Here is an 11,814-nt window from a genome sequence, read left to right as displayed (position 1 = left end):
AAATTGTAGGACGTTATCAAACAGCTACAGGGAGCTATCTACTTGAATTATACTAACAGGAAGTTTCCCTGTTGTTATAGATATTTGATGATTTTTTTTTCAAAAGTTATTATATAGGCTATGTAGATACAAAGACTAGACCAATTATGTATATGTATTGTGTACAATGTCACTATACATGTAACTACAACTGTATGTATATTATCTGTGACAATGAAGACAAGAGAGTCGCACGATGCTAGCTGGATAGGTTATGACCTCTCAGCCTTATTGTCTGCTTGGCAGACGTGTGTGTTGCTTGGGTTGTGTTGTGGCTGTCTGCCACTAGTTTGCAGGCACAAACCCTTGTTGGTCGTATAGGAGTCTGCATGCGCCAAGACTAATACACGCACCACTACACTGCAGCCTCTCCCAAGAAGCTTCAACACAGGGCCTATGGGACAGTGCCAAAGTGGTGCATGTAGTAGTCTTGGCGCAGACTCCTTTACGACCAACAAGGGTTTGTGCCTGCAAACTAGTCTGCCACAGCCCATCACACAAGCAGCCACATTATTTTCTCTTGATGCTGTCCCTATGACAGTCTTGTTGGTGTTTTCTCTTTCTGTTCTCTATGTTGTGTGTTTATGTGTGCACGCATGCTTATCTAGATGCACTTGCGTGCGTGCAGTGTGTGTATGTGTGTGTGAGTGATTATGTTTGACTTTTTCTGGGGACCTACCCGTACAATTAAGCATCTGCTTTTCTATGGTTTCCCCTCACATAATCTTAATTATCCAATATGAGTGTGGCATACTCTAGACTGATTTAAATCCATTTTGTATCATGAAATATTATTTAAAGTCTGTATACACTGAATTTTCAAATTATCTGTTACTAGTCATTGATCTTTAGATGTATGTCACAAATGTGATATGTGTGGAACTTAATAAATGAAATGAAATGAAATGAATAAAATTAAATGAATGAAATGTTGTCATTTTAATTGAATCTGTGTATAAAGATCGCAAGAGTTACAGAGTATGAGATAGTCGACGTAAAATTAACCACCTTTATCGTTCAAATAGTATCTTTAATTGATATTTTGTTTTAAACAGTAAATTTACGAGGCGCAATATTGGGATGACTGCCGCAGTGAACAGTGTAACCATGGAAACCAAAGAAACTCCTAAGATTCTTGTCATCTACACTGGGGGAACGATTGGGATGAAGAAAGTGAATGGAGGTGAGTCAATAGGAAACACTCTTCTCTGCTTAGTACATTATATCTCTTTCTTTCTCTCTCCCCCTCTCTCTCCCTCTCCTCTCTCTCTCCCTCTCTCTCTCTCTCTCTCTCTCTCTCTCTCTCTCTCTCCTCTCTCTCTTTAACTGTGCCGCTCTGGAAGAAGTAGCCATCGGACGTAGCGTTAGTTTAATGTTTTTAATGCCATCAGCTTTCGACATCTTGACGGGTCTCCTTCAGGGCATTTGGAAATCAACATAACGAAAAGCAACCAACTGTAATAAAACTTGAACAAAATCATGATAAAGCAAAAACAGCGATATTACATAGATTAGCATGCACTCCAACACCAACAGCAATCTGATATAAATTAACATGCACGGCGGTATTAGCAGTGAAACATGAATATGGCGTTTGCAATGCAATATATCAATTACATAGATGTATGCATGCATACATGTGTGTGTGTGTGTGTGTATGTGTGTGTGTGTGTGTGTGTGTAGATGCAGTCGTACAGATGTCCTTGACTAAATGAATATTTCTCCTCCGTGTTTGCAGTCTTGGTGCCAGTGAAACACTATTTGCCAGACTTCATTAGCAAAACGCCCACAGTGTACGGCAAGCCAGCGGACAGTATCGAGGGCCTCAGCACTTATGATCTCATGTAATTACCCTCAATACCTCAACCGATACCTGATTAGGATGTCAATGTCATTACAAAAAGGGCTGATATTTTTCGATCTTGTCAGACAATAAATAGAGGATATCTAATACTAATCTGCATACCATGGATTCCATAAATTGAACTTCACTTTGGCTGTGTCTAGTCATCCTATCTTAAAGGACAAGTCCACCTTCATATACATAAGGATTGAGAGAATGCAGCAATATTAGTAGAACACATCAGTGAAAGATTGAGGAAAGTTGGACAATCCGTTCAAAAGTTACGAATATTTTAAGTATCTGCGCAGTCACTGCTGGAAGAGAAGACTACTACAGTATATGATGTCACATGCGTACAACTATAGTAATAAGGAAAATAAAGAGAGAATTTCACAAAACTTTACTTTTTGAATAAAGTGCACAGTTCTTTGACTTGCTACTGACGTATGTTAAGGGTAATATTATTCCCCCTGCCTTCTGAAAGAGAGAAGTTGAGTGTTCTTTTGTTATGCGAGAAAAATGGAAATATGTTGAATTTTCTTTATTCTTTCTTTATATCGTTGTACTAATGTGACATTACAAGCTATAGTAGTCTTTTCATCCAGCCGTGATTGAGCAGAAACTTCAAAAATTCATAACTTTTTAACGGATTGTCCGATTTTGCTCAAACTCTCACTGATGTGTTCTACGAATATAGCTGCATTCACTCAACCCACATGTCTATGAAGGTGAACTTGTCCTTTAGCTTACCTCTCCCTGAACTCTTTCCGAGTCAAGATAACACAATAATCACAGTGAGGTAAATACATATATTACATTCTAATCAAAGATGTAATGTGCATTGCCGGAAATAATTTCGTTATGACTGATAACTTAATGACGATTCAATTAATGATGATTATAAAACATTGGCATTATTATCACCACTAACAGCTATTGGGGAAGCACTTTTACGAATGACCTCTGTAGAGCCTAATCGACAGTATTTTTCTGACCTTTTAAGATGCCAATAATGTGGATGCTGCACTTTACGAATTCGACAACCAAGAGTCATACAGCCCATGAACTCGACACTAGGCAAACGATTGGAAGGCCCATGATTCCGCCACTAGGCACTGACAAGGTCCACGAGTCCGACACTATAAGGCAAACAAAGCCCACGAGACCGACACATTAAACCCGGTGATGTAATGTCGAACTCGTTGGCCCATTTTTGCCTATAGTATCGAACTCGTGTGCCTTGCTCGCCTATAATGTCGGACCCATGGGTCTTAATTGCCTAGTGTCGAGATGACTCGTGGGCTATACGTACTCATGGACATTTTTTTTCTAATGTCGAACTCGTGGGCTGTATGACTCGTGGATGTCCGTCTCGTGGGATAACCCCAATAATGTAAACTTGTCAGGGTCTTGTGGAGATTACGTCATAATGCTTAAACTCTTCACCGTTGTGATGGTATCCATAGAAACCAGGATGGCAGCCACATTCTCTACAGCATGTTGGAGTGGGAGTGCATCAAGGACTCGAGTAACATCGCCGCCGCGGACTGGGTGCACATGGCAGAGGATATCCTACGATACTACAGCGTCTTCAACGGGTTCGTGATCCTACACGGCACGGACACGATGGCCTACACGGCGTCGGCTCTGTCTTTCATGCTCGACAACCTCTCCAAGCCTGTTGTCATCACTGGCTCGCAGATTCCACTATCCGAGTTCCGCAGCGATGGAGAGAACAACATGTTGGGCGCCCTTGCCATGGCCAGCTACTCTCGGCCTGAGGATGGCTTGGTGATAGCTGAGGTAAGGCGAAGACGAAAGGTGGTCATAATCATTGATACAGAATACATTTAACAACACTTCATTACACCAGCTTAAAAAAAATGATCTCAATCTATACTTAATCATATACCGTTTTTCAAACAAAATCTGAAGACAAGATAATGAAGGAAAGTATGAACTTATATTGCCCAACCCGATCACACACTCGGTAAAGTGCTAGTCTTTTATTTGAAAGATATTCTGTATAATTTCCTCCTTTCATTAAAGACCCTGTAAGGGATACCACGGAGTGAGAAGGCTGGCAAGGCTCAGATTTATTCGAGATTCCCCGTAACGAACTGTATACAGCTTTGCCGCTGATCTCTGTGTAATAGCCAGAGAGCTAGCGACTACTCAATTTACCCCATCAAGCCCAAAAGGTTTGACCCCTCAGAGTTGCTGGGGCCACCCTCCTCAGTAACAAAATGTGCGTCAGCCTGGTCCCGGAGGGCGGGTTGGGCCCCCAGGGACCCCCCGAAAAGGGCCCTTGGAGGGTGTAATTTACCCCATGGAGCCCATGAACCAAACTTGGTCTAAAATAATGTCCTATGGGTGTACATCATAAAAATATAAAAACTGACAAAATATCTGGTCGGGGAAGGAGTTGCCAGACCGCTAGTTTGTAGGCACAAACCCTTGCTGGTTGTTTAGGTGTCTGCATCAAGACTACACTTTGCCATAGGCCCTGTACTGTAGCGTCTCCCAACAGTCTGAGGGACAGTGCCAGTTGAGTGCATGTAGTAGTCTTGGCGCAGACTCTGTTACTCCCATCAAGGGTTTGTACCCGCAAACTGCCCGGTATACCCTGGAACCCAGGGTAGTTTGCAGGCAGAAATTGACCAGGCACAATAGAAAACACACACACACACACACACACACACACACACACACACACACACACACACACACACACACACATACGCACGTACGCTCACATATTCCTTTATGTAAATACATACCGGTATACAAAACATGTCACATAGGTTCTACAGCCAGGATACCGTGCACACAATAAATGTCAGCTCTATAAGAAGTTCATACCATTTGATTGTTTAAATGGATGCTATCAATGGACATTTCAGCAAGGACACTAGAGAAATTTTAAAATTTGTGTGAATGTGTATCATGTTTTACCGGCCCCATCGTCTACTTGTCCTTTACTATGTATTCACCTTATGAGACACAATTGGAGCTTTTCAGAAAATGCTGAAATAAACCTTTCATTGTGAGTACACTTCAATTTCAGACCAACCACAGAAGCACTAAAGGCCATTTGTATAACACACTGAAGTAAACCATATCATCATCAGTGCATTAAACATAACTTTGATAAAGTTCATGTTAATAACAGAATGTCGGATACAGCTTGGAGTTTTTCCTTTTCTGACTCTTTTTTTTTTTTTTTTGCATTTAAAATGCAAATTCCAAGTCTCAATCCATACATGATTCTTTTGAAAATCTTAAAATGAGAATTCTTTTAGGTTTTGGCTGATAAAAAACCACCCTTTACGTATTACAAAAAAAAAAAAAAATCAGAAATGATATCCATCAATTCTCAAACTCAGTAGTGCATGTCACCTCATTGTTTTGGACAATAATACATCTTTACACATAATTATGGTGTTCTACATAGACTGTGTACATGTATTGCTGAACTTCCTTAAAACATACAGAATGCTGTAATATTTCAGCACTTTTGTAAACTTCTGGGTTCTGGAGATACTTTACCTTAAGTTCCCAGCCCCACACAAACGAAACCCAAATTATGGTGTCACATATTGCAAAGACTGCCATTGACCCTGGTCAGTACACAAGTTGAAGCATTGACTAGAAAGCTCTCTTTAAATATACGTGCAGCATGCAGGCTGAAAGTATGAACTTGATCTTGTGTTCTCTTTACATTAGCACTTTTTTCAACACCTTATTTCTGGAGATACACTATCTTCAGTTCCGCAGCCCCACACAAACAAAACTCAACATGTGGTGTCACATACTGCAAAGACTGCCATTGACCCTGGTCAGTACACAACAAGTTGAAGCATTGACTAGCTCCCTTTGAATATACTTGAAGCATGCAGGCTGAGAGTGTGAACTTGATCTAACTTGTGTTCTATTTACATCAGCAATTTTGTCAACTCCTTATTCAGTGACTCCAACTCTCCCGTTTTCGACGGGAGATCTCCCGCCGAAAGCCCATTTTTGCAAAATCTCCCGTTTTCCCGCTTGAGATTTGATTTCTCCCGCCCTGGGTCTGTGTCTTCCGGTGGAAAGGATTTCTTACTTATTGCTATATCGTATGTTGAAAAAAATAAGCCTTAGATAGCACCACAGAACATCTAGAACCCTAGGAACTTCGCGCTTCGCACACATCAACTTGGAGTCTCCCGCCGTTGCTAGGGGTCTCGGGCGGGAGAATCTCCAGATCAGAAGGTGATTGGGGTTGGAGTCTCTGCTTATTTCTGGAGATACATTATCTTCAGTTCCCCAGCCCCACACAAACAAAACTCAACTTGTGGTGTCACATACTGCAAACATAGTTTATGATTGCCATTAGCCCTGGACATTACTCACAAAGTTGAAACGTCAAATTACCAACTGAATGAAACGCTAGCTTCATTTTTTTCCCGTTTAACTATAGCATGCATGCCCAGAGGATGTGCAGTGACTGTTTTTTGTGTTCTCTTTATATCAGCATTTTGGTCAACTACTCATTTATGAGATACTCAGTTGTATACTCCTTCCCCCCCCCCCCCCGAAAAAAAAAAGAAGAAAGAAAATAAACTTTCAGGGAGTCACATACAGCTACAATTTAGTTCATGCTTATGATTTAGTTGCCATTAAGTGTGGCAATTACACATCAAGTCATACATCATACTGTATAGTAGACAACGAAGGGTTTTTTAGCATTATTTGAAAAAAAAAAACTATTTGTGGCATATACATATTATAATAGATACACTGTATAGGATGAGCAGCCTGTGTGGCCAGTAAAACATGACACAATTTCACACAAATTTTAAATTCTCTCTAGTGTCCCTGCTGAAATGTCCATTGATAGCATCCATGTAAAATAATCAAAAGGTATGAACTTCTTAAAGTAGGTCTGACATTTATCATGTGCAAGGTATCATGTCTGTATGACATTTTTTGTATACCGGTATGTATTTACATGAAGGAATGTGTGAGCGTATGTGCCTGCGTGTGTGTGTGTGTGTGTGTGTGTGTGTGTGTGTATGTGTGTTTGTGTTCTATTGTGCCTGGTCAATTTCTGCCTGCAAACTACCCTGGGTCCCAGGGTATACCGGGTAGTTTGCAGGTACAAACCCTTGTTGGGAATAAAAGAGTCTGCACCAAGACTATACTACATGCACTCAACTGGCACTGTCCCTAGTTTGCAGGCACAAACCCTTGTTGGTCGTAGAGGAGTCTGCGCCAAGACTACTGTATGCACCACTTCGGCACTGCCCCATAGGCCCTGTGTTGTAGCTTCTCAAGGCTGCAGTGCAGTGGTACGTGTATTAGTCTTGGCACATGCAGACTCCTATTACGACCAACAAGGGTTTGTGCCTGCAAACTACACTGTCCCTCAGACTGTTGGGAGACGCTACAGTACAGGGCCTATGGCAAAGTGTAGTCTTGACGCAGACAGCTAAACAACCAGCAAGGGTTTGTGCCTATAAACTAGCGGTCTGGCTACCCCTTTCCCGACCAGATTTTTTGTCTTTTTTTTTTTATTATTTTTTTTCTTTTTTTTTTAATGATGTACACTCATAGGACATTATTTTAGACCAAGTTTGGTTCATGGGCTCCATGGGGTAGGCCCTAAATTACACCCGCCAAGGACCCTTTTCGGGGGGTCCCTGGGGGCGGAACCCGCCCTCCGGGACCAGGCTGACGCGCATTTTGTTAATGAGGAGGGTGGCCCCAGCAACTCTGAGGGGTCAAACCTTTTGGGCTTGATGGGGTAAATTGAGTAGTCGCTAGCTCTCTGGCTATAAGTAAATCTACACCGTAGAATTTCAACTGGAGTGGACCGTGTAATACCGATGAGAGTATGCTTCGATGCACATATCAGCTGACCGGTGCTGTTCGTGGTTTACGAATGTTCCCCGATGGACAGCGAATAAATCGGGCCTCCCGTGAATCCCCACGCTACAGTTTTTTTTTTTTTTTTTTTTATAAGAATAAAACATAAGATTATCATATAGTAAAATTATGTCGAACAAAATTCTTCGTAAATCATATCTCTTGGTGATCATTAAAATTTCAGCCTATGCATGATCATAGATTTTTCCCCAACATGAAGATAATTTATGATCGAAATGAATTAAAGTATGACAATATATCCCCACCCCAACACCCACCAAGGGAGGTATACGACCATTCTTCCTCCCTCGCGTCACCGTTCAAGTACACTCCAACAAACTCATCAACCACGATGTACGTTACGCCCTCTATCATTCAGGTCACTCTATTTTTTAACGGCAAGTTGATCCGTGGCAACCGAAGTATGAAATTCTCCTGCTGCAGACTGGATGCCTTCAGATCCCCGAATTTCCCGCCACTCGCCTTCGTGGGCACCAACACTCAAGGTGACTACAGGAACATCAATAATTACACTGTAAAAACATCGGAACCTAGATTTAACACCACGGGTGTTAAATCTAGGGCCTAACACCGATCAAACTTCAATAAAGGACCACACCCACAGGTGTTAAAAATGCACTGTGATGGTGTTGAAAAGTGTTCACCTGACACTTTGTGGTGTTAATTTGACACTGTATAATCGTTATTTTGACACTGTACTGGTGTTAATTCAAAAATGACACCACATGGTGTTGATTTGATATCTGTTAGTGTTAATATCAATGGTTTAACACCCGTCCAGCTTCAATAAGAGACCACACCTGGTGCAGCTGGTGTTACTTTGGGGTAAATTTATTTTCACATTTTTTCAAAAATCTAGTATTTTTAATGTAAAATTCTTGATCGTCTTGTTTAAATTAAAAATCAACAAAAAGTGCAGTTACTAAGAAACTCTTCAAAAAACAGTTTAAAATTTGGAAATGACACCCGGAGGTGTTAATTTAACACCATAAATGAGCACCGAAAATTTAACACCAGCTCGGTGTTCACTATTTAACACCGGACTTTTTGCAGTGTACTAACAACATCTACTTGAGCTCGTGATTCAAAGTGTACATAATTATCATGTGTACTGATGTAATCGGGATGAAATATTGGGGTTTTGTTGGCGCTTAAAGAAAGTAAGGATATTTAGACCTATATAATACCAAAAGAAAGGGGATATGTTAAAAAAAAAAACATTTGTATATTCATATTATGTACCAACATTCGTAAATCATGAATGTATTTTTTGTTAAACTTTTACCTCTTTTGAATTTCATTCTTGAACAGCAATGTCAATAGCATAGATCTGTACTCCATGGGACAGAATGATACTAAAACGTAGTATTTCCTAAGTTCGAATCAGACAGTACATTGTAAACCAGGGCTACTTGATGTATGATCACTTTGGCACCGTCCTTCATCCTCCATTGTTTGATTCCAATGTGACATCTTTTATTTCGGTCATTCCATCATGGTTAGTGATCTGGACCAATGTCCGTCAACCGAAACCTGGTGAAGAGTTCAGTGTGAAGGCGAACATGACAGCCGAAGTGGATCTCCTTTGGATCTATCCCAACATCACCCTCGACACGGTGAGTTCGGGGAAATAGTCGGTATAATGTCACCCTCGAAACAGTGCGTTTGAGACAATAGTCGATAATAACATCACCCTCATTACCACGCCAGAAGGCAATATTAAACAGACTAATCACTGATATGATTCCGTTATGTAGGCGTCACTGTCGCGAAATTGACCAAAGATGAACACAGGATAAAGGAAATGTTCCAATTAGCCGCTGATCGTATAAACATTGGGTCATTCGTGAAGGCAACTTAAGCCATCGTATGGATGGTGGATTTTTCAGGCTCCTGTAGCAACTTTGTGAGCGGTGATGAAATCGTCAAATTTATGTAGACATCTCTTTTTCCTTCGTTTGTCCTTCGGATTCACATCTTCGTGTAGCCTTCGTGTGTTGTTCGGGTGCCATCGTGTAACTTTCAGTAGGCGTCGTATTTGCTTCGGCTGCTGATTGGCTTTGACCAAGTTCCGGGCCAACTTCACACAAAATAATTGAAAAGTCCATATTTGTATTGCCGTCTTGTGTCAATTTTGGGACAGTGTCACGCCACCCTTACCCCGAATAATGATGGTTATTCCGCAAACGCAGGGGCGGATCCAGGAATTCTGTAAAGGGGGGGGGGGGGGGGCGCAACTAATATTTCTGGTGGCACCTCCGGGTTTCATTTCATTTTTTTCTTTTTTTTTTCTTTTTTTTAACGATAAATAAAGGGGGGCGTGCGCCTCTTGAGCCCCCCTCTGGATCCGCCACTGAGACGTGTATTCTTTTTTTATACTCTAAGGCCCCACTTAATCTCGACCAGTGGGCTGCGAAGCTCTCGCTGGTGGGCCGCCAAAAATGAAATGAATATTCATATTCAATCTTACTGGGCCTCAATAAAGTTTGTAGGAGCCAATGTGGGCCTCGGGTTTGAAAAACGTTGAGAATCTATTGTTTAAAATCTTTGCCTTTAGCGAGTGTGCTCAACCGGGAAGTGAAAATCAAATTCAATTGCTTGATGAATGTCTATTCAATATTGAAAACGTAATTTTGTACGATTGAACATTGAACAGGTGAAGGCACATCTCCAGACTGACATCAAGGGCGTTGTGTTTATGACGTACGGCGCGGGAAACTTTCCATCAGACCGCAAAGACATCTTGAATGCTATCAAAGAGGCCGTTGAGGGCGGCAAACTGATCGTGAACTGCACCCAGTGTCCTAACGGACAAGTCACACCGGCTTACGAGACCGGACAAGTAAGTCTTGGTTTGACAGAAATACATTGTAGGGGCTTAACACCCGCCTTAGAATAAGATCAGGCCAGAAAAAAAAAAAAAAGTGATCTTAAAGGTCTTGTTTTCCTTTCGGAGCAGTGATTAAAAAAAAAAAAAATGTTCAAGATATCACTTTTGATGCATATGTGTAGGTCAGTTGTATCACAAAACATCCTACCATATAATTTTTTTTGCAATAAAGCCTGAAATAATGTTATAAGGAAATATCACTATTTTTCTCATTAAACCATACGGTTAAGTCTGGAAACATTTTTATTATAACTTTTGTTCACATTTTAATATTTAACAATACTTAATATTGATTACACTAGTTCAAATTTTTACATTGGCTGTTTCTATCCCTAACGCACATTTTAGAACGATTTTGACGCTTTAATGCTGGATTTTTGTTTCATCTGCAAATGGTAAATTATGCCTTTAAAGATCGGTAGACCACTCACCTAGATGACTACTGAGTAAAGGAGACACTAGTAAACAAAACCTAGAGTTGAGAGCATGACTTTATTTGAGAAATTAATTAGATTTTTTTTTTTTGTGACTCTGATTTTTTATGTAAGATGAGAAAACCATGCATTGTTATTGTTTTGTACACGTTCTTAAACATGTTTAATTCGCGTTTATCAGGATCGATCTAAATTCTGTTGATCCGTGAGTTTGCTTATCAAATTTTGTTCGATGTTTTATCTTGGTTTATTAAGGTCCTGATAGAGGCAGGGGTAATCCCCCTCTCTGACATCACACCAGAGGCGGCGCTCACCAAACTTGATTACGTCATCCAAAACTTCACAGGCTCAGAACGCGAGGCTTACCTCAAACGTAGCCTGCGGGGAGAGATGACGGTTCAGTAGTTTGATCATATATTTCAAGGAGTTTTTAAATTGATTTGATTTGATCTGATCTGATTTCATTGTTCCACATCTAAAACAAAAATAATATGATAAAATCGATTGAACTTTAGACTGGACCAAGCGTCGTAATTACAAAGAATACAAGAGAAGACAATTTTATAAACATGAAATGTGGGGGACAGGTCCCTAGATGAAAATGTTGGTCTTGTTAAACAAACAACCTAGTAACAAAAATTATGAAAGAAAGGAAATGAACGTAAAGGAAAAGAGAGCAA

The 11,814-nt window shown here is 40.6% G+C and overlaps 1 protein-coding gene across 1 annotated transcript; it reads left to right on the top strand.

Annotated features, from left to right (window-relative positions):
- The first annotated feature begins 1,146 nt into the window (after window positions 1–1,146).
- LOC139729735 (L-asparaginase-like) lies at window positions 1,147–11,539 on the top strand. Its single transcript, XM_071640671.1, has 7 exons — window positions 1,147–1,222; window positions 1,778–1,883; window positions 3,349–3,685; window positions 8,169–8,295; window positions 9,314–9,426; window positions 10,467–10,652; window positions 11,390–11,539. Exons 1-7 carry the CDS (start codon window positions 1,147–1,149, stop codon window positions 11,537–11,539), a joined length of 1,095 nt encoding a protein of 364 aa, XP_071496772.1.
- The last annotated feature ends 275 nt before the right edge of the window (window positions 11,540–11,814 follow it).

Source organism: Diadema antillarum, unplaced genomic scaffold, assembly GCF_040938485.1.
Source record: "Diadema antillarum isolate AM-2024a unplaced genomic scaffold, OU_Dant_1.0 seq00000261_RagTag, whole genome shotgun sequence".
NCBI lineage: Eukaryota > Metazoa > Echinodermata > Echinoidea > Diadematoida > Diadematidae > Diadema > Diadema antillarum.
The sequence above is the reverse complement of the archived record's forward strand: the minus strand, read 5'-3'. Positions and strand labels throughout refer to the sequence as shown.